We start from the raw sequence: 24,729 nt of genomic DNA on the forward strand, positions 1-24,729 counted from the left end.
AGACTGATGGTGCAATGCTAGGTTCAAGGGCACTAAGATTAAGGGTGTGAATGGCACCCACCCTAAGTAGTCTGGATAAGATAAAAGGGACAGAAAGATGCTGTTATGGTTCCTTGTTGCTTCTGCTACCTTCTGCCCACCATGAACTGATTCTTCTCTGCAATCCCTGTCTGCCATGCCACACTGCCTTGGAGCCAGCCAATTATGGACTGAAAGTTCTACAAACCATGAGCTAAATAAAACTTTCCTCTTTTAACTTTGGGTGTCGGGTATTTTGTCTCAGCAATGAGAGAAAAGTAACTAAGACAATTTTTGTAAGATAATCCAGACATTACTGCGCACACAGTGCTGCAAATAAAGTATTTGCTTCTTAAATCAGGCAGACTCCACACCAGCATGGATAGCTTCCCTGGAAACATGGTTTATGAGGCTGTGATTTCAGAATGACCCTTATAAGTATTCACATTTGCAGCTAATAAAAAAAAAAGAAAAGAAAGAAAAAATGCTTCACTCTTGCCAGTGTTTTTCTTTTCCTTTTAGGAAAAAAAAATGAATGCAACCTCTTGCAACTCCATTAACAGAGGAGGCTGGCATGCTCTCTAGGACATCCCTACCTTTTGCCAGAAGCTACAAATGTATACTCTAAAGTAAACAATGGAAAGGTTACTTAAGGTTAAGCACATTCACACACTTCAGATGGAACAGCCAGGCTCCTAGCTGGGAAGATAATTTACACAGCACGAACCCGGTGCCCTAGTTCTGCTGGGTAGAGGTGTGGGGAGTAGGGTGGGGGAAGAGCTGATGTGTCCCAGCTCTAGTGACTAGGGGTCAACCAGAGGGCACCTTTGTTTATACCCTACTCTCTTTCTCATTTATCTTCCACTGAGGATTCCCTAGTTGGATTCATGACAGGTTTTGTGACATCATCTGTCAGCTAATAATAGAAATTCAGTCAGCCACCTGCCAGCAAAGATGGATGGGTTTTTGGTTACAGACTAACTAACTGAAAGTGGAGCTTCCTTGTCCCTCCCTGCCCCACGTCTCCCAGGTGGCCTTTGAACTCCCTACTCCCTACAGCCTGCAGGGCCACCTGGGTTGGTTGATTCCTAGACTGGAAGTGCTCCACAACTCCCACAGGTTCAGTGTGAGGAGATCCTACAGGTGCCTTAGAGATGCAGATTGTGCCCCAAGGCCTAGGTTCCTTTTGATGCACCTGGAGGTCCAGTGTGCCTCTGCAATGTAACCCTAAAGGTGAAGGATGTCATGTCTCCAGTGATCAACTACATTGAGGTCTGGATCTATAGGAGCCACATCAAATCAAAAGCAGACAAGAGACTCATGTCTTGTGGTGCTCTCAGAATATAGCCAAGTGGTTTAGGATTTCAGTTGGTTCAGAGACCATTGGAAAAACATCCAGAATGTTTCTTATGAATCTTTTTAATTTGCCTGAATGTGCTGGTAAGGAATAAACTATAATTGTATTCTTAGGGGAAAACTTCCAAAAACACTTTTTATGAAAATTAGTTTTTAAAGATTATGTAATAAATGAGACTCTGACATGGAAAACAGGAATAATTTATTTTCCTTTTTTGACAATAAAAATGTTTCAGTGACACTTTCCTCAATGATGGTCCAAGAACAACAGAAGCCACCTGATGTGTGCAAGGGGTGAAAGGTCTGGCTTTGGACTGTGGGAACACCGATGTTTACTACTCACTTTATGGTCTCTGTGAGGTCTGGAGCACTCTGAAGGGGGCTATCCAGATTGGCCATTGACTTCACAGTCAAGACAGGAGAGTTGCTTCTACTACCTCCTATGTCACAGGAAGGACCATGGCTCCATCTGGACCAAGAAGTGCATAAGCAATGCGATCTCCATTGTGACATTAAAATGATAATCCTGCCATAAAGGCAGCAGTTTAGAAAAAGGGGATAGGAAAGAGCCATCTATTAGGAGAACAAGGCCTCTGCTTTCTGGAGGATCTGTGCCTCCACAGGGCTTCCTGTACCAGGGCTAAGGCATGCTGCGAGAGCTATTCTCCATGCACAACTGCAGACCATTCAGAGACACAAGTTCTTTCCTGGCAAATAAAATACACCCTTAGATCTTTGCAGACATCACCACTTTGGTCCCTGCATCCCACTGGGTTTTTATTTTGGAAAAATAGTTTCAGAGCTGTTCACAGGCAGCTTCTTTCACTCTGTGAACTGAATATAATGTGTGATTTTAAAAATTACATTTCTCAGTTTTTCAGGTACACCCTAAGTGGCAAAGACAGGATCCTGAAGGGTGGGATTAGTTTGGAGGATTTCTCCCTGAACTTGGAATTTACAGATCTAAAGTTAAGCATATTCACTGCAAGTGCACTTTGGGCATAAATGTATTTACATGAGCCCCTCTGATTCGCAATGGGAGTGTGTTGACTGAGACAGCAGCTGGAGGAAACTATTAGAAGGGAAATGACTTTTTTTTCTGGTTTCTAGGCATAAACACTTGATCTATCATAAAGGCATTTCCCAACAGGGTCAGTGGCCAAACAGAGAATGGAGGGATTTACCTGCATTAATTCACCATGAAAAACCAAGGATGATGGCAATTTATTCCTGCCACTAGTATCACAGTTTTCAGGATATATGACATGGTAATTTCTAATTTGAAACCCTAATAGAGAGAACCAAGGCCAGCAGGAGAGCCATAGGAATGACAGGTCTCCAACAGCAAGGTAGAGAGGCAGAGAGACACTGGCAGCAGCAACTGGCTGTGGAGGTGTGACCTTCATGCCTTGTTCTGGCTCTGGCCTGGACCACAGCTGACTGGCCTGCTGCATTTCAGAAACAGGCCATAGAGGTCTTTACCATGGCAGTTCACAGAGTTCCCTCAGTGAGTACTTGCTCAGCAGGGGACAAAGAAAATTAAGCCCAAATTTTGTTTCATTAAAGTATAAATCTAAGTGTCCCAAGCCGAGAAAGAGCTAGCACAAGCTATGTGTTAGGCCTGTAGGGTGGCACAGTCCAGTTACATAGAATATTCAAAAATTCTTGTAAAGAAATAAAGGCATATAGCTCAGAATACAAAGTCTAATTTGATTAAATAAGGTAAAGCAAAAGAATAGTGCCTTCAAAATGCTGACTGCAAATGGTAACATCCCAAATTTTATTTCTCTTCCTTAAAGCACTGCCAAGGGGACGAGGTCCAATCAAATAACAAAATGAGACCCCACTCACCCTGGAAAATCCAGAGTCCTCTCTCGGCTTTATGTCTCTGCCCTCCCTGCACAGATGTCCAGACTCCAGCTTCCACCATGTGGTGCCTTTGGCTTTCCTCGGCCGAACTGTAGCGCTGCCACTTACCAGGAGATGGCGGCTGAAGCTTGGGCTGCTTCTTTGTGTCCCCTGTGCTGAAGACTTCTGGTGGGGGCTCCTCCCCTCTTTCAATCTTGCACTCAAAGGCAAATAGGTACTGGATATACTGCTTTTTCAGGGAGCTTGCTGCACTGCTTGAGGTGCCAACATTTAGGTTGGTTGCCAGCTCACGCCATTTCTTGTTTTTATTAACCTAGAAAAGAAAAAAAAAAAAGGCAGGATCATTGGTTTGCAGCAAAGTGGCTTGTTTAAAGCCAGGAGACAAAAAAGCACTTAATGTCTTAGTTTCCTTTTTTTTCATTTGCCTCTTTTAACTAATGTTCTTTACTCCCACTCAGTAGTGCACAGACAGCATTCACAGTTATAAAATCATTAAGGAACCTGCTGATCACTACAGAAAGGCACACTTGCCAGTCAGTGCCAGCTGCATTTCCTAGTGCCTCACAGGCTCTTCCTGAGCTGCTGCTTGAGCAAATGGACTGATACTCTTGCACATATTCATCCCTACCCGACCCCCGCAATTAAGAAAAAGAGTGTTTAAAACTAATTTAAAGAGCAGTGACTGCACTGTTTTGCAATTTAAGTGTTCGAGCACTGATATAAAAATAATGCTTCCTCCTACCAGCTCCTATAGGTAGCCTATAATACTGGCTTTGTCCTTCTGTCATCCTCTCCCCTAGAACAATGGTGGCGAACCTATGGCACATGTGCCGCAGCGGGCTATTTGTATCATTGAAAGCTCTAAAGGCTTCACTGCTCTAGAGGCTTCTTGTGACATGGGCAAAGTTGGCACTGGGGCAAAGGTAGATGAGGCTTCTTCACCAAATGCCACCAACTTAAAATGCCAACACAGTGCCATCACTCCCTGCAGGGTCTGTTTCTCCATCGGCTCAGCAGCCAGGGCAGGGGCACATCTTTATTTTGTGTGTGTTGTGTAGGATTATCCAGTGTCTGATTCCACTCAGGGTGGAGATACCACCATTGTAAAGGAGAAGAAGTAAAGAGGCGAGAGAGATCCAGAGATGTTACATAAAGATTTGGGACATTATTTCAGCTTCCTACTTGGGAACAGGTTATGAGAGGTTAAACACATGAATGAAACATGAAGACGTGCAAATAACTTGGGGAAGGTTGTGCCTTTTGATGTCTCTTCTGTTGCGTGGTGATTAAAGAGACAGTGATTTTTTATGAAATACTGATGTTCTGGATTCAAACTTTCTCAAAAAGCTCTTTAACCTCATTTACTTAGACCAAATGATGGATACTAAACAAATCATAGAATGCTCAGGGACCTATCTCTTTTGGCTCTTAATACAAAGCTGCAGAGTATGCCTCAGAAATCGTAAGCATGCTGCTTGGGACACCCTGAGAAGCAAGTCTTTGAACTCATCTGTATATAGGTGCAGCATCTGTTTCCAAGTACATCTAACGACCCTTCGGTAAAAAGTGAAATGGGACATGTGTGATACCGCCTCCCATGCTCCCCAGCTATATGCAACACAGACACATTTTTCTCTGCAGACTTGACTTGGTGATACACACTGCTGGGGCAGTCAAGTAAGGTAGCCAGATAACAGCTACACTACACTGGACTGATGGGCGACATCCAACTGTGTTACAGTTAGTCTTAATTTTAAAGTCTCTGTCACAAGAGTAGGTACAGGGGAGTCCAAGGGCAGAGGGAGAAGGTTTGAGGTCCAGGTATGGGTTGAAGGTATGTCTGGGTCACGTCCTTTGCTGACAACCACTCACATGGTGGGCTGTGTCACAAAATTTGACATCTGATTATGCAGGGCACTGAAGCTAGTTTAAGATAAAGGCCTCAGTTCTCCCATGGGATGTTTAGTACCTAAGTGAAGGGCTCAAAAATCCCCCCTATAAACCCTGGAAGTGCAGCACTGAGATATGGCAGACCCTCAGTGATATTTGTGGATGAGAGGACTCCTGACTAGTCAGTGACCCCTGTAACCTTGGTGGGGTACCAGGTACCTAATTCTGCCTATTAAACAACTAGGGACCCAGACTGCTCTATTTCTTCAATGTGGGTTGGGAGCCAGGTGGACAGCTTTAGAAAGCTGCCCAGGTGATTCTTACACACAGCTAGTATGGAGAACTACTGGGAGATGGGAAAGACCTGGTCCAGGTACAGAGTGTGCCTGGGCCACTACACTATTGTACTTCATCAAGAATCTCCCTATTTATTCTTTAGGTACCCTGTCGGTATACAAAAAGTAAAGACCACAGTAAGGTACAGTGGACTGTTTCTATGATGAGACACATCCACACTAACTACACTCCTTACTAAAAAATAGTGGGGCTAGGGTGAGCAAAGTGGCATGCGTAGGGCATGAACTTTGGGGGATACTCAGTCTGAGAGCTATGCGAGTACCAGCGGGCACATGCACCATCCATAATCTGTATGTGGGTGTCTCTCCTGCCCCTCTGACTCTGGGCCTAGCCTTGCTGAAAATAAGAGCATGGGTCTCCTCACTGCCCAGAGATTGTGGACCCATCTTTACTAGTGTGATTTAACTTCGTTAGTAAGTTGTTCTGGATAGAAGGAAATATCGAATTTGATTTACATATGATCCAGATAATTCATTCATTCGCAAAATATTTCTGCTCTCTATGAACTCACAGCAGATTCCAGAGAATTCTAGAGCTGGCAAGACACCTAAAGAAAAATCTAGTCTAACTGTCCGATTTTTCAGGTAAGGAAAATGAGGTCCAAATAAATGACCTGTTGAGGTAACACTGGAGTTGGTAGCAGAGCCAGGGTTCCCAACTCTTTCTCCTTCCAGCACGTACATACAGGGCCAAGGAAGGTGACTTGCCACAGGCTTTGCTTTTCCTTTGTGAGAAAAAAAACTGATTCCACATATTACAAAACCAAACCAAACCAAATCTGCTATAAGGGCCTATCTGTAATGCCTCCTGCTTCATTCACTCATGCTTACCTGTGCCAAACCTCCAATTTCTTTGACGCAAACATAGAGTCGGAACAGGTCCAGGGGCTTTTTGCCTACTGCAGGCAGACTGGACACAGGGGAGCCCCTCTCTTCCATGAAAGTCAGGTATCGGTCGACCCACAGCTTCCTCTCTGGCTCATTCCCCAGCTCATACACCTTTGTGATCTTCTCCCCTGTAGTGGTGGATGAGCTGGACTTCTGGTGCCAGAAGGAATATGTGGTGATGGGGGTGAAGGGCAGGGGGAAGGGAAGAAGGTGAGAAAAAAGCAATGAGCTGACAAATACAAGAAGATTATAAAACTACTGCTATCACACAACAATTAGGAATGAAGGCTACTAGTTCAGGCACAAACTATACATTTTCTTCATTAAGAATTTACTTTTAACTTATTAAAAAGGGTTCAAACTCCCCCTTTTAGACACTTAAAAAACTAAACCAAAATAAAACCCTTTTTAACTTTGATATAAGCATTGAATCCCAGAAGGCAAAATTCCAATTAAGTCTTGTGTAATTTTTAAAAATAAAAGGGTGCTAACTCAGAGAATGGTCAAAGTGAATTAAAAACTTCACATGTAATATCATAGAGCTCCCAAATTAAATGCACTCCTAATTTTTCTTGTCAAAACAAGAATAGCTAATGTATGTCATGAAAACTCTAAATTATACGGAGGAGCAAACATACCGTGTTTGCTGAAAAATATCAAGTGGGTTGCAAGGCAGAGCAACCATGGTATGACTCCAAGCTTGCTGGAGAGCTATATAAATAAATGGCTAGGGCCGGGGATTTAGCTCAGTGGTTCCATCTCTTGCCTCGAAAGCGCAAGGACCTGAGTTCGATCCCTGGTACCACCCCCCCCCAAAAAAACCCAAAAAAAAACAAATAAATAAATGGCTGGCCAAAGCTTTGGCACTTGATAACTACCTTTCATTACTCAAAATGTCCTACACTTCTCTGTCAGAGTAAGGTACTGTTAGATAATCATTGTAATAGATTTCTCAACATATTACTTTAGATTCCATGCTCAAATTATTTATTGACCACATCCTCAGCACATCTATGTATAAATATCTACATTTATTTTTATGTATATGTGTTGATGTTCTCCTGTGGCTTATACTCTAACTCTTGGTCTTTTAGTATATGATTATACTTGATAGTAAAATACCACCTGAGCCTAACCCCTGGATTATGTCATTTCCACACGTAACACAGCTCTAAACAGACCAACTGTATTTCTTCCCTATCTTTTATATCTCTATCTTTGTAATAGTATGTATGTATTTGTAATATTTGTAATACCAAGGTTATTGTGCAAAATCACTGCTAAACTCTCAATAAAGATTTCTCCAAAACAAGAATTTCATTTTTTAATGCATATTTACTAGGCTGTCACTGGCAATGTAGAGCCATTATTTTATTTTATTTTATTTTGGGGGGGGGAGGGTACTGGGGATCAAACTTGAGTCCTTGCGCTTGTGCAGCAGGCAGTGAAACCACTGAGCTAAATCCCCGGCCCCTAGAGCCACTATTTTAAACAGAGCTCTTGTTAAGTTTTCCCTTTTCTTTTTCTTAATTTAGCATGATATAGTTTAAAACATACTTTTCAACTCCAAGGTGTTTAGTAACATGATGGCCTTTGAAGTTAGATGTTACCTTGTCTCAAAGTGGCCCCTAGTAAAAGTCAGGCCCTAAGAAAGGACACCTGAAGGTACAGATCTCAGAGCTTGTGGAGTGGCCACTTTCCCTCTAATATACCATGCTCCAAAACCATTTTAGCCAAATATTACGCCTCTGGGATTAGAATCACTAAGGCATAAAATCTGTATATAAGAGATTAAAAAATGGTTGATACAGTTGGTATAAATAAAAAATGAGGAATGTTAAAAAATAGTATCTTTTAGAACTAAGTTTGGTATTAGGGTTAAACTTCAAGTCACACAGAAATTACTTTAGATAAAAATGTAAAAAAATTCTATCTGTGCTTATATATAATATATACATTCAGGGTATGTAAAAATTATACATCCAAATGATACGCCTTTAAAACTCATGTTCCATACTCTTACACCCAAGGATTATTTAAGTAGAAAAGGAAGCTAAACATCAACACCAGATTCCTATATTGTAGCACTGCATCTTTAACAGTAGGGTAATTATCAGGTAAATGCCAGTATTGAATTGTCTTTTGGGGAGGTACACTAAAAAAAGGGGGGAAGAGGCATGTGTTTTTCAAACATGAAAATCTGAAATAGACACACGAGGGAAAAACATTATCTTCACCAACCAGTTAAACAAAAAATGTCCTCTTTCAATTCACTTATGAATAACTAAGAGACAGAGTTTGAGATTCTATTTAAGGATAAGAGGAATAAAAACAATAATTTCAATTTAAAATTATTCCAACTAGCTTTTCCAATATACTGAGTGTAATATCCATCCATCATTTCTGGCCTGGTCCTCTCTAAACTAAAGCTGGGGAATGGTTCTGGATGAATAGTTAGTCATGAACAGAGGAATGGGGTGAAGAAATGCTTGCTCCTGCTTTTGAAAGGAGAAAATTCTTACAACTGAAACAGGCCTATGATAATGATTTACTTGGCTTGTCTATCTATAGCTTAACTTTTCTTGTCTTTATTAACTTGTACTATCTCAATTCTCCTAAAATTATAGGAATAAAATGAAGATAATAGTTTTCCTTTGAATAATTTTAAGATCTTCCATGAAGCATTTTTTATGCACTGTAATGTAGAAAAATACCTTTGCCTCTAATGGAAGTAGTCAGGCTTCTGTTCAAGCCCTGCAAAACCCTGGCCTAAGTCTTAAGCCACCACTGCACCTTTTCTTTCCTTTGCAGTACTTTATTACAGTGTGTAAAACTATGTTTTGCATGTGGTTATTTGTCTGACATTCACTCTTTCTACTAAACTTGAAGTTCCTTCTTGTTCTGAAGTGCCCACACTTAGCACGGTGTCCTGTACTGATGGCCCTCCATAGGTATTTGTTCTACCAATGCCCAAATAGACGAAACAGGACTGACACGTCTGGCAGCATTCAAATACGAACCAACAGCTGGTTCAAAACTCCTACATGCAATATGTCAAAGAGCAAGGTGAATGTGGAGGCAATCAGTAAGACTGCAGGCTGAGAAAGGGTCTGATTATTGTTAGCATCTGACACCTTCAGCCCCAGGCCCAAGGTTTGCTCAGGAGCCAAATTACTACCATTCAGGACTTAGGTGTCTGAACATAGAAAAAGAACATGAGGAGACTCTGTAGATAAAGAGCACCTATATCAACACTCCTCTCTGACTGGGCTCAACTCATCCCTTACCTGTCCTTAGACAGTAGCCAGGAGGGATCATCTAGATGAAGGTCTTTACCCACTGAAAAACAGGCAAGGACACTAACTCTCAGAGAGACTGGGTAACGAAAGACTACCTAGTGTTGCTTCAACATTGTAAAAACTGTGTCCGACTGTTCTGAAACTCTTATGGAGTCAGAAAAAGACTGGAAAATGCTAAAAAATTTCAGCAAGACAGTCTTATGAAGCCATAAATGTTTTCCTTGCATATATTTTAATTAAGCCTAAAATAAATTTTCTCAAGCCTCTTAGGCAGATTTACATTTTTGCAATCTTTACCATATGCTTGGTAATATGTATATGTACATGTGTATGTGTATGGACAAATATTTATTTTTATTTTAGAATGTTTTGTAACAAAACAATATTGGTCTATAACTCCCTGTCAAAGCACCAGCAGCTTTTTTATTTTGACCATTTCAGGCATGCTGTTAGAAAGGCTTTATTAAGGACACTATTAAGAGCAATTTCAAGCACAAATGGCAGTGGTACCTCAGAAAGAACAAGTATTTCTGAATTGCATGTATTTTCAGTGATCTGATAGCAGAGATGATATTAAGTCTTTCATTACACTCTCCTTTGTCCCCTTCCTGAATTACCAACTCATTAAAGGAAAAAAGTGGCCATTTTTGTAACATATAGCAAGAGTTTAACATCTTCTACTTTGGCATACCCAGCTTTTCTTGTCCTTATCTAACACTGGAGCCATAAGTTTGCTTGTAAAATCTCAAATAAAAAACAATTATGGTTCAGGAAGTGATAATGTATGTAGAAATACTTTAAAAATTAATAGGCAACTTCAAGTGTAATTGTATTATAATCAAAATGGGGTCAACAATTTGGTTTTCTATTCTTTTATATTTAAGTACAAAGTAGTTTCTGACAAGAATTTTCTACAGGACTCAGTGGAGACAATCTGACTAGTAAGTTACAGTATATATCTCAGTGATTCTTTATATTTCTGAGACCAGCAAGATGAAAATTTAAACGTATAACATGATCTAGTAGCAGTTTTTGTTTTTAATGAGTAATCATTCTTTTATTTTTATTTTTTTTGGTACGGGGATTGAACTTGGGACCTTCCACTTGTGAAGTAGGCGGAACCACTGAGCTAAATCCCCGGCCCTAATAAGTATCATTCTTAATTATCATCTTAAATTTTAAAGATTATTATTTTCCATCTCTGAAGTTTTGCCTCAGCCAATACACAAATGTTTTTGGAAAGCTATTTGATGTCTACATGTTCACTTAAGAGGAGTACTGATTGAAAATGCTTTTTCCTATTACAAAGTGAAAGAAAAAAAACAAAACAAAAAGGGTGGGTTATGGGAAAAATTTCATGTAATATTGGCTGCCTTCTGAGACTCAAAGCAAATAACACAAAGAAATCCAAAGGAAGGGGTCTGGTTCTCCCTTCCCTTTAGCTCTGCTTCAGCCAGTGTGGCAAACTTGAAATACATCTACAGGGAAGGTGAGAACACAGAGCACCTTTCCTTCCTCTGAAAAGGAAAGGGGCTGGTTACACCAAAGCTCCATGTGAATTTCACAAACATTTATTAGAACAAGCAATTCTTCAAACCCCCAAGCTCTTTCTGTTTAACCCAGTGAATGGATAATTAATAGCAGCCTTCTTTTGGATTTTGACTAGATTGCCAGATTTGGCACAGCGAGGGTCTTCTTCCCTCCAACTCACTTTGCCTGAGCTATACTCTTCAATATATCGTCTTACAAAAATTAACATGTTAATTAAGCCTCCTTGGCAACTAACTGCATGTTAAATTTTTTTAAAAGATCTTTTGGTTCCCCATATGAATATAAAATAAAGGTTACAACAGCACATTACTCATTTTTTTTTTAATGGCACAGAATTAATTTCTTTAGTAGGAAAATAAAGGCCCAACTCTAAGGTCAGAAGAACATTAAGGTTTAAAGATTTCCGTGATATGTATATTACCATTTCTGTCATTTAGATATCATATATCAATCAACACTTTTTTCAAGATTACCAGCAGTCTTGTGCAAAACACCAGTTTTGTTTTCAACTGACTCCAATGTAGCTATATACTATTAATCTAAAAATTTACATGCACTAATAATTCTACAACTTCATTTTTTTGGTACCGGGAATTGAACTCAGGACCTTGCGCTTACCAGGCAGGCGCAGCACCATTGAGCTAAATCCCCGGCTACCACTTCATTGTTAATTTCAGACATATGATCCAAAAACAAAACAGGCTGATGTTATGCTAAACCATATCCAGATTTTGTAATATTTATACATCTGTTTTAGGCAAGCAGTTTAAAATAAGATGTTTTGGATGGAACAGCCCATGACAAACAAGTCTGGGGACAAATGCGTCACTTAGTACATGACTACTATTAGTTCCCATGTAATCAGAGAAGTAAATTGTTTGAAGGACCCTCCGTGAATGCACATCTCTGTGTGGAGGAATTAGGGCCCAGCATCAGAAATGCACCTTGGTACAGAAGTCCTTCTTCGTCATAGAGCAGCTGTCATTACTAGAAATCAACTTCTACAATTCAAACTCTACTCATTTTATTACTAATGCAATTATTGACAAAGAAAACCTTTTCATGGATTAATAATGAAGAAAAAGTATTATAAAACAAATCAACAAGCAAGCATTAAAGTAGAATTAATTATCCAAAAACCCCCAGAAAAACAAAAAAGTAAAAAAACAAACAACCAGAGCCACTTACAGGGCTTGATGGAGTCTTTGGCCAGCCTGGGCTGCTAATGCTATCGCTCTCATCTCCATGAAAGGAGGAGATGCTAGCAGAGCTGGGGGACATTGGGGAAGGGACTGGCAGGTTGCCTGGGGTTGGGGGCTGAGAAATACCCTGAGAGCTGTAGCTATCCTGTGGTAGAGGAATAAAAAAAAAAAGACAAAGGTAGGGCAAACTTTATTTAAAATAACAAAAATACATCCAGTTTAACAGACTGATATATATATATATATACATATATATATATGTATATGAAGACATGTACAAACACACACAAACACACATATATAAAGGTACTAAAACAACATTCTTAATTAGTATGATTTTGTAAGTTTGCTGGATGCTGGATAAGGCCATAAAGCCACCATGCTTACTTCAAGCTTACATGGAATGCTAAGCATGGGTTACCCCTTATGAAAGAAAGAAAGAAAAAAAAAAAAAGGCTGTTCACCTTATTTATCAAATAAGGCAGAAAAGCAAAATATTAAGTATGTTGTTGTTGCTGAGGCGGCCAAAACAGGAAGCTATAAACTGAAGGCAGAGAAAATGGCTGCAAGTGTCAAAACCAGGCAAGATCCCTTACTTCTCCCCACCCCCGAAGCAGTTCTCTCAGGTGGGTCTTGTCCCTCCACCCCCTCCCCCGAACATGAGTTAATGCCATAAGAACTAGTAACTTTCAGATCCACACCATGAAGGGGGTGGGGAAAGAAAAGAATACGAATATATTCACAAAATGAAGGCATGCAGAAGAGAAGAAACCAAGTGGAAAAAAAAAATGTAGCCAACACCAGAGAAGAGATAACAGCAGAGCAGCTTTGGCCAGGCAGCACCCACATGCATGCAGGGGAAGAAGTACCTTCGACTTGCTCTCAGATTGTGGAGTGCCTTCTTCTTTGCCATCTGCTTTGACAGGCATGGGCAATTTGGATTCACCAGGAGACATCATATCTGCAAGACCCATAGATGCTAATCGAAAACAGGAGAAAGAGTCAGGATTATACATGTGATTTGTCAGACTGTTCTCCTGACAACATGAGTTACTGAAGCATAGGGGACCTGAGTTTTCCCTGAAGAAAGAAAAGAACAGAGAAATGATAACTAGGAGTATATGAATTTCTGAAATTTGCGAACAGCATTACATTCTGGTGACCCTTGTCAAAAAAAAAGAAAGAAAGAAGACAATCATTCTGGAATTGCATCTTGTATGTTAAAGATGCAAACCACTAAAGTTCAATTTATATTATTTTTTTTCAAAATTACTATAGCTTTCTTTAGCAGAGTAAGCAACAAATGGAAAGAAGCCAAATGTTTAAACTGCTCATCAGGTGTTGAAAAGAAATGCTGGTTGTGTGTACCTTTTACCTTAGTGTGTTTCTAATTTCCTCAATCCAAGTAATCTACAGTTTGTAAAATTATTTTTTATTTCTTACTGTCTCATTTGAAAATCTTATCTGTTGTACACAGTCTAGTCTAGAATAAGGGGACACAATCATACCGATGGCTTTAAAAAGAATGATCAGAAATAAAATTGTGAAGGGAAGGATTTCTAATTACTTCACAGTGGGGTTGGTATCCTTAGTCTGGCATGAACCCTGCAGACATCAGCCTTCCCTGGCAGCTCACCACCAGCTCAGATACACACAGTAGGTCCAGAGTCAATACATTCTCTTTCTCTCTAAACTCAGCAATGCAATCATCTCCTCTAGGCATTAGATAAAGGCTCGCCAGAGAACAACTGATTCATACACATTTACTGCAGATACTAATAGATACTTTCAGGTTAAAAATACAGGTTTCGATTTCTTTTTAAAGGAAGAACAAGGCTATAGTAAGGAATTGGTGTAGCTATCCAGGGACTAACAGCTGAATTTCCACAGAACCCCACTGTGAAAACCATCTGCACAACCCTGGGCTGGAGGGGCTGTGAGGGAGACACCAAACAGATGTGTGAAGAGCAGAGTGAGGCAGGGACGCTAGGGGACAAGAGAGAGAAGGACAAGCTTTATAAAGCAGTGAAAGCCAGAAAACACTCCCTGTAAAAATAACATGAACCTGAGGTCTATGTGCAGGACTTATTTCACACCCTGCAAAGACAAGTGCTGGCTCAAACAGGCAGGACACATGGAGCACAGTGTGCCAAAAAAACAAAAATTCACCAGCTTTAAAAAAGGCTTCACAGATTGCCCACTACAAAATGATTATTGCACATATTCATGTATTACTATGTTTTAGAAAATAATTAGTTTTAATTACAGCAGTGAAAGAGTGAGCAGGCTCTGGTGAATTAGCTGGCAAGCTCTCTGGTACTAATTTGCTAATATCATTAGTATTACTGCAGGTTGAGACCATAGGTCCTGCCAAAAGAGCCTACCCTGCCACGTGCCCATAAGTTTACATCAGCACACTCAATAATACACTCTGAAATCCTGTATTTTCCACAGGCACATTGGCTAGTGTTTCAAAGCCCATTTGCAGCCCAGTCAGCCCCTAAAGTCATCACAACATACACAAATCATAATTAGGATGTTTTTCTTTTTTTCAAATTACTTTCAATACTTAGACTTTAAGAACTGGAACAAAAAGCTTTTTCAAGTGATGCAGCTGCAGAGAAAAATCTATTGGGATCAGCTAAAAATGCTGTTATTTTTGTGAATGTGTGAAACCTCAAAAAAGCAGCTGAGAGATATTACAACCAAGAAGATCGCCTTGTTCAAAGTAGCAGATTGATTTCATGCAGTTTTATCTCTGGGGTCTAACAAGACAGGAATGAGTAAACCTGTACATTTAAAAACATCCGTTTTAGAAGAATAGAAGGACAGAAAAAAGCAGCAAAGTGCAAAAAGAGGGGCTTGTGTGTGAAATTCCACAAGTCCCTTTTTTTTAAATCCACAAAATGGGTTTGCAGAAATCATAGCTAGCACAAATACATAGAAAGTGGAGAGGTCATGTAATGGTGATAACTTTCAGTTGTCAGTATTTCTATGAATATTAAAATTATGTCTGAATATTATTTTGAAGATAGGAATAATAATACCACATTTTATGTAATCAATAAACAAAAGCAATTCTAATAATAAAGAACTAGGCTAATGTGTTTTATAATAATTAGTGATAATTTACACTGATTTAAAAATTAAGACTTACAAAAACATAAGCATTATGTTGGTTTAAAGTTCCTCAAATAGCTTGGACATTTGAATGGACATTTTAAATATGCAAATATAAAACCTCGAAATTGCATTGCTTTATTATCTTGAGTGATAAATAAGGATATAATTTCGAGTAATAGTTTATTATTCTTTTGCCTGACAGCATAAATTTTATTTTACCAAATGGATCATAAAGTCTTTCCTTACTATAGCTTTTACTGTTCTTTTTGATGAAATGCTTATTTTTTGACTTCTTACCAGAATTGTCAATGAGTCACTGCAAAGAGCCGCATGTCTCCTAGGGCAATGGTACTCCAGGGGCACTAGTTTTTCCTTGTTTCCCAGAAAAGCAAGACCATTACTACCCTACGGACATATTACACCAAGTCACTGTTCCTTCTCTCACTGTAATCTAGTATGTAAAGTTCAGATGCGAGGAGGGCCAGTAAGAAATCTGTGGCAACAGAAAGTGCTGCCTGAGTGCTGTAAATACATTTCAAACACAGCCTTTGGCCATACCATTGAAATTTAAGAGCTAGAATGAGTTTTTAAAGAAAGCCTGGGTCATGGTCCTAAGGCAGTTATTCTGCCCTCGATTTGCTACATTCAAAAAAACATAAAGAACATATGAAAGAAGTAAAACTGAACTTAAACATTCATTCCTGCTCTTTCCCAGCCTCTTTCAGTCTTCATATAGGGCTGCAGTCACTCCCAGAAGATGGTAAAACAGGATCAGAAACACACTCAGTTATTTTCTTTTAATGGTAATATATCATATTCTGCAAAATATTTTATTCTCTGTTTTTGAAAGCACAAAGGGCCTATCTTTGTGTGCATACCTGTAGATGTTCATGACTATTTATATATGTAGCCAAATATAAAATACATTGTTAATATGACACATACAAGAATATGGAAAAAGCTCAGGGGATATACTTCCCTTTTGCTGGGTCAGCAAAGCCATGAGAAAATCCTTGAAACATCCCTATCTGAGAACCTCCTTGGGGACAGTGACAGTGAGAGGTTGGAGGCTGAGTGTGACCCTAATTTGCACTAGTGGTGCTCCTTGTGCAACCATCCCAGCAAAGCTGTTACACATGGTTGCTCTAGGAGAATGGCCAGGACAGCCCTAGTCCTGTGGGATGGTGCACCAGTATTTTTTGGCAAGATCTCAGCATGCATTTCCCCTGTTTAGAAGAGCTGGTTTTCAGGGGAGGAAGGGATTCATCTAAAATCATTAACTTAAAGCAAGCCAACAGACACTTCTGTAAACTTCTTAGACAATCAAACACCATCAAGAGTGCTAAGGACCCCAAAGTGCCAGTGTGAAGGTGCCAAAGTTCCAAGAAAATAGCTATCTGGATGGTAAGTTCACATTCTAGGCAGTTTTGTGTATCTTTTAAAATCTCTTTTTAAAATCTCAAATCAGCAAATTGTCTGGTTAACCGCTAATATCACACAAAGCTGGTGGTGGTTCTGCCAGGTGACAGCAGAGCAAAATACAGTGGTACTTTGGTTCATGAACTTAATCTGTTCTACAATTTTGGAAAAGATGGCCACGTTCATATTTGTGTGGTAAAGATGGCCACGGTTGTGTTTGTCACCTGATGCACGGTTTGCAAACAAAAACAAAATTGTGCCAAACACTTGTTTGTGAACCAAATTGTTTGCAAACAAAACCATTTGTGAACCAAGGTACCAATGTACCCCCAAATCTGCAGTTCTTGAACTTCAACATGCATACATGAAAATTACCTCAGAAGTTTGTTAAGAATGCAGACTCCTGGATCCATCCTCAAAAATTTTGATGGAAACCTGGGAATCTGTAGTTTTTGTGGTTTTTTTGGTACCAGGGATTGAACTCGGGACCTTGTGCTTTCGAGGCAGGCGCCAGAACCACTGAGCTAAATCCCCAGCCCGGGAATCTGTAGTTTTAACAAGCATTCCAGGAGATCCTGAAATAGGTGGTTCATAATTTTGTGGCAGTGCAATGGACTGTTCTTTGTAAAGGGCTATTATAACTACTATACTCTACATAGGCTAGGCATTAATAGGACACTTTGCATGTGGGACGGAGCAATGCTGGGTGACAGAAAGACTCACTACTGCAATTTGACCACATCTCTGTATAAGAGAAAGACATGGCTGCAGTGGCATATGGCTGCTTCTTTACTGTCTAGAGGATACACAGTAGAAATGCCCTACATTTTGTGAAGTGTCTTCTTGTGAGGCAAACTCAAAACTACAAATGGTAGATTTATTTTTTTTAATTTAGATGTCCACTTTAAAATGACAGTTTATATGCAAACGAACATATGGCTAATAAATATTATAAATGGAATACAAATAAGTACAGTGCAACTAACAACACAGATATTGTGTATAAGGGTATATTTAACAAGGTTACACATGACTTATAATTTTGCCTATATCATAAAGTTCTAACCTTCTAATCTAAATAGTTAAAACAGAACCAAAAGAGCTCTTTCAGGAGGAAAAATCCCCACTGCTTACCCTATAACTTCCTCTGGCATTTTAAATAAAGAAATGGTCATCACATTTTTACTCACACTGACTCCATTTAAATAATTATTTGCTCACTGAACCCTGTAACAATTTGTCACTATACAACAAGATTTTTTTGGGCCCTCTACACTGTCTGCAACACAACTGTCTAAACTCAGAAAAGAGAATACTAGAATGCCAGTTGCACTGGCTGTTAACTAAGGTGCAGAAAATTCTACTTTCAGCCCTGGTCAGAATTTGTATTATCTTTACTTTTTCTGAAAGTACACTTTGATGGAGAAATGTTTCACTATTATCACTGGTAATTTATCTCCAACATCTCAAGCCAAAGAGATGGATGTGATGGTGAGTCATTCCTGACCCATCCCTATCCAAGTGTACACATTAGCCTTCAAATCCTCATCAGGAGCTACACTATAATGCCTTGTGTCATCCTGTTGCCTCAAAGAATAACACAGCTATGGCAGGTTCACACAGACCTATCAATAGATACCCAGTAAATGCTAAGTGGTCAATACTCCTTGGATATGCTGAATAATTACTTTCTATTGGGTATAAAGCTGAAAGAAAATCACATAAATGTGTAGAGCAAAATTTGATGTTTAAACAATTAAAAATTCAGTATTTCAAAATGCATAATGCAATAAAAATATACTATTACCTCACATAAAAGTCTGTGAGAATAAATGGCCTTTGACTAAACAGATTTCCTCCATATAAGATAAGGAATAATAGTAAGAAGAAATCCTTTGTGAATCCCCACTAAAATCTTTTTGGAGCAGGGCACTGCGCCATGTGTATTGTTGGTCATTTTTTGTGAGGTCCAAACAAAAAATGAGTACTGCTAATAGGTAAAAATTTATGGTGGAGTTTAAATGGTCTGAAGTAATTTTATTTCTAGAAGACAGACAAAACACAGATGGTCACATCCCCAATCCTCTGTCACCTGGGACAGCACTGCTGAGGCTCCTTGGTAACAGACTGCTGGAGCTTTGCACTTTCATCTTTAATGCAAAATACCCACTTTCCTGAAGGAGTAACTGTCTGCTTAACCTCATGAAGGGCTACTTTATTGATTAAAAAAACCCTCCTTTTTTACCAGTATTAGCTATGTTTGCCTCTTTCACAAACCTTTAAAAGAATAATTAGGGAATGCCGCTATTAAATGAGACTTTAGAAATTGTTGACTCAGAAGCTCAAATAAGAAGTTGGCTTCTCCAAGACCAGAAGCCAGGACAGCAGCAGAAGGCAGCCCTAATGGAAAAAGGTATCCAAAGGAGCCAGGGCTCTAACTCTACAATGTATTCCTGATATGTCATAAATCAATGGAGGACACAGAGCAGCTACACCAAGTTCTGTGTTAACTAAAGGAGAAAACTTCACCACAAGGGTCTCTGGCACTCAGCCAAAACATACAGCACTGACTTACTTCAGAACCAGCACTCTATATTTTTGGGAAGTTCAGGAACTTGAGGTAGGGACCCACTGATTGTCAGGCTCAAGGGTCTCAGAGCAGAGAACATGGGAAGTCTGGATACATTCCTGATGTTTCCCACAAGCTCACAGAATGTTTCTAATGTACTAATCAGAGATAATTTTTGTAAGAACACAACTGCTGAGATAAGTGGCTTTAAAGAACTAAATATAATGAAATATTTACAATAGTTTTCTTATAGAGGTAACTTGCAAATAGTACTTATAAAGTTATTGCTTTCATATATACATTTAAAGGTGTTTCCCTAAATGAAAAGAAGCCCTCCAAATTCCCCTTGTTTTACTCTTCAACCATTTCCTCTGAAATGTGTTTATGTTTACCACTGTCAAATGCAGAGTTCTTGTTTTGAGATTTTCTAATACTCTTAATAATTCTCACAGATAAGGAGAAATTGGTGTCTAGCAAAAAATCTCCAGTGATACTCAAAATATATGCACATATTATACAAATACAGAAGGAATAAAACAATTTACATAAACTATAACACAATCCTCAAGTCTCAAGTAGACCAAACAGTTTCCCAGAAGTAGGGAAGTAGTCTAACATTCCCATTTCCATCAGCAGATCTGCCTTCGTGAGCTGTTTGGGCATATTCACTGTGGAAACCTAGGAGGAGAGGGAAAGACAGGGCAGCACTCAGGACAGAGCTGCCAGGTTACCTGTCGCGCTGTTCACCATAGCTGGTGTCATGTTGTAAGGCGGTCCCTGTGTGTTCATCAGGCCAGAGCTGTTGTTCATGGGCTGGCTGTAGGGAGAGCTGGAAGTCATGAGTCCACTCTGGTTCATGCCAGGAAAATTGCCTTGCCTATGTGAAGATAAAAGCATAGGCACATGTAATGACCATGCATACCAGGCACGTTGTCCTGGCAGTCATCTCTAATAACACACTCATGTAAGGGTGGGGCTTATTCTTCATGTTTGCTAAAAATGGACTATTTCCTAGAGTGACACTGAACTCTACTACTGTGTAAATGAGCAATACACCATTCAAAAATTACAACTACTGCATTTACACAAATAACACATTCATAATCATATCGAGTGTTCCAATTTATTAGTTATATAGAGGAATATAAACAAGAATAGGGAACTTGAAATAAGAACAGGAATTACAAAAGCAAGCAAAATTAATGTCTAATGTTTAACAAAATCTGCCTACTGGGCTGGGGATTTAGCTCAGTGGTTCTGTCATCTGCCTCGAAAGTGCAAGGTCCAGAGTTCAATCCCCGGCACCAAAAAAAAAAAAAAAAAAAAAAAAAAATCTGCCTTCTAACACTACTCACCATCTTCACATAAAAAACAGAAGTCAAGAAATCAAAAGCAAATGGGCAGTATGGAGATGTTATTAAAAAATATTTCTTTGCCCTAAATTTTCTGATTTAATGAAAGGAGAAGGAAATGCCAAAGCTCTCAACTCTATTATTTAACTTTTTAAAGTTAGGTTCTATTAAAAGCACACCAATTTCCTGACATTAAAATTGCATAGTAGACACAAGAGCTCCACTTGTGCTTGGTAGAGCTTCTCTGTTACAGAAGACAGGCAGTTAGATTAGCTAAAGTGTCCCTAATTGGTAGAATAGTTGCCCCTCCTGGTACACACTGATGACATCATCTCTTGGTGACTTAGTTTTGTCCTGTTCTTGGTTGGCAAGAGACAATTTTCCTTCACCCTTGCAAAGAAAAGAGTACTCTTTAATTTGAAGGAGACAACTATCACACATCAGCTCTGGCACTGGTAATGAGATTGGGAGGGGAATGATTTAAATAGCTCAGTGGTATTCTTCTCCAAGGGACAATTCCAGTGCAACAAGAGACAGTGCCAGTATGGTAAAACTTTTAAAAGATTCCACTTTGTTATGGCTTGTATCTAGATGTCCCCTCAAAGCCTCATGTGGTCATAGGTCAGGCTTTTCAGAGGTGGCTGGATCTAGAGCGTGTGATGCTTAGATTAAGGATGTGATGCTGGGAATGATTCACAGTGTGATGCTAGAATTAAAGGTGTCCCACTCAGGATGTGAGTGTTATCCACCCTAAGGCTGGGGAGCCTAGATAGAATATATGAGGCAGAAAGAGCACTGCTGTAACTACATGTTGCTTGCTGCTGATTTGCTACTTTGCTGCCTTCTGCCTGCCATGAACTATTTTTCCTCTGTGATGCCCTTCTTCTATGCCATCCTGCTTTGGAACCAGCCAACTGCCAAATGTGAGCCAAAACTTTTCCACCTGTAACTTTGGGTGTCAGGTATTTTGTCTCAGCAATGAGAAAGTAACTAAGACACACCTTTATAGTTAAGTATTCCTTATGTAAATAGATACCTTTAAAAAACTTTTCAAAATTTTGGTAATACTACTATTAGGAGCAAAGCTAAGAAGAGGGTTGATAGTCCACAGACACTTTGTTTATCTGTTCCACATTAATTCTGATTTCTGCTCCACTACCATTAAACTATCATGCAATAGCTCTTAATGTATATCAGTCAACATTTTATAAGAGATTCCTTAGAAGATTAACATAAATCATTTTCTGAAACCAATCTACTTTTCCTTTTATGTACCTATTTTCAATGGACTTTCTGGCTTGTGGAAAAATTCAAACAAACATGGACTAGTTAAAAAAATCAAGGTATTAAAAGCTTAAGACCCCCTCACCTCAGTAACAAACCATTCAAGGAAATTCCATACTAATATTCAATGATGGCTTGGAAAGAACATTCTCAGAAGGCTGAAAAATGAACACGGAAGTGAATCTCTGGGAGAGGACCTGTTATTCAGGCCTTGGAGTCTCAGCTTGTTGAGGACCTACTTTGGTTACTATGGAGGGCTGACCACTATTACAGGGCTCACTGCTATGAGATTATCCACTGACATCATATTAACCTATAGGTTATCATACATGTCTAAGAGTACTGCACAGGAGCTATGAACATATGCTATGTGGTTTGGGTCTCAGCATCATCCTGTAGACTGCTAGTAGTAATTCAAGTATCCTGTGTTCCCTTCTGAGGTGTTTTCATTCCCATGCAAGATAATTCAACAGTCATGTCAGTTTCAGAAGCAGCTTCTATTGGGTCATTCTTTGAATTTCTTAGCAGGTAAACTACTTGGGAGCACATTTTATTTCTGAACAGGCTGTTTTCTGAAAGACTTCTACCAAGTTATTGACTGTTTCAAGTCACAGACAACCTTGCCCCTTTCTCTAAGACTCATTTTATTGGTTGCTACCCTTCCCATCCTTCAAGGCTAGAAGTCATCTCTGCCATCTTGATGCAAGCAACACCTGTGCCTTGTACAGTACCAAGCTCTCTCCTAGGTATGTTCAATTTCCACATGTCTGGGTTCTTCTAGGTGTTTGACCCTTATGAGAGGAGGATCTAGCCTAATTAACCTTCATGTAAAGAGTTACTAAAAACATATTTTAAAGGAATGAATTGATAGAGAGCATATTTATTATTGTACAAAGGCATTATAAAATATGTTCACCTTTTCAAGCTTCCACCAAATTCAGTTTCTTGTGTAGTATAACTAATTGTGTATGAGACTTGTCTATAGTAGGGGAGAAAAGAGAATCAGAATACAAAATTCATGAGGCAGAGAATTAAATGAAGTAACTATCCAACCCTAAGCTATGATTCTTTCCCACATCAGCATTGCCCATCTTCAGCCACCCTGAGATGACAAAAGTATACAAGCCTATAGTTTTAAAAAAAAACAAAACTCTTAAAACAACAAAAAAGTAAAACACTTAAAAGTCTGTGTGTCAGATGTCTGTTGCCTGTCATAATGGTCCTCAATTAGGTCATACCTGTAGTTTAAAAAGTGTGGTTAGAAAGCCAAGTATCTCACCTCTGACACTAGCTGTACTTCCATTGTCTCTTTGGGTCTGGGAGCAAATCACTGCCTTTCTTTGGGTCTCAATTTTTATATCTGACCATGGAAGGGTTGGTAACGATACATCAATATTTTATTAAATACCTACAAACATGCCTGATGTTATTTCTAGGTATTTTACATATTTAATTTTTTAAAATTCCTACAGTAAGGGAGATGAAATTATGTACATATACAAATAACAAAGATAAAGATCAGAGAAATAAAATGTGTCTTGTCTAAGGTCACACAGCTGGTAAATGACAAAAGCGGAATTCTTCAAACCTACTGTTAGTCCAGTATACTATACTTTCTTTCTCTTTCTCTATAGGTCCTCTAATTCTAACATGTGATGAAAGAAAAGTCTGATGGCACTAGTGCTACCTGTGTGATACCATTCTCTCAGTTTCATTTATGAATCTTTAACTGTGGAAAGCTAGCTCAACAAAACAGTGCTTTCTCAGTCCCCTCTATGGGATTCCTGGCATCCAGACTCTAGAGTGGTGCTGTAGTGAGAGGGGTGGTAGTGCATGTGACAAGAACATTGGACATCCATATCTAGGAAAAAGTGGACCCTGTGTGCTGCAGGCCTTTTGGGAGTCCAAGAAGGGAAGCAGAAAAAGGAAGCCAAGTCTTCCTAGGAACACAAAGCATATGGGGTCTCAAGCACAGCAGCTGGTCACCTGAGTAAATGGGGAGCTGGTCCTTCATGGTAGCAGCAGAAATCATCTTCATTATGCAAAAACAGTCTGTCCTGCCAGGATCTTTGGTACAGTGAATCACTGGGCTATTGTTTCTAGGGATCTACATGCTTAGAGAGTTTTGTGACTAGATTATTGCTGTCCAGATTCCACAGGCTCTTAATCCATGGCCATGGCAATAAATGCCCAGCATATCTGGGAGAGGATATTCATAATTTGATAAACATTTTCAATTTATTTTGTGCTGCTGACAGGCATTAAGGTAGCTTCCAGACCAGGCACTGTGAAGATGACCAGGTCAGGTGGTGCTGATGAATCAGTCTGCTGACTGCACAGCCTTTGCCCACCTGGGTCAGGCCTGCACTATAGCACTACACCCTCTATCTTTCAAAGGCCGTATGATGTGGGGCTTGTTACATAAGCTTGCTGACCTGCAGAATAACCAAAACTTCTTCATTTAAATCGGTCTTGAATTAGACTAGGTATACGTAAGACCTGTCATAATAAAACCCAGGATATTATAAGGAGAATAATCCAGAAGTGGGACCT

The 24,729-nt window shown here is 39.4% G+C and overlaps 1 protein-coding gene across 1 annotated transcript in view; it reads right to left on the reverse strand.

Annotated features, from left to right (window-relative positions):
• The window catches only part of Arid1b (AT-rich interaction domain 1B), a 431,446-nt gene that overhangs the window by 24,907 nt on the left and 381,810 nt on the right, over positions 1-24,729 (reverse strand). The window contains 5 exon segments of the mRNA XM_087193427.1: positions 3,352-3,556; positions 6,321-6,530; positions 12,416-12,574; positions 13,299-13,408; positions 20,272-20,417. Coding sequence (XP_087049553.1) covers positions 3,352-3,556; positions 6,321-6,530; positions 12,416-12,574; positions 13,299-13,408; positions 20,272-20,417 — 830 coding nt within the window.

The sequence above is a fragment of the Heterocephalus glaber genome, unplaced genomic scaffold, assembly GCF_053883595.1.
Source record: "Heterocephalus glaber isolate CG9 unplaced genomic scaffold, H.glaber_assembly_v1.0 deba00001592, whole genome shotgun sequence".
NCBI classification, from domain to species: domain Eukaryota; kingdom Metazoa; phylum Chordata; class Mammalia; order Rodentia; family Bathyergidae; genus Heterocephalus; species Heterocephalus glaber.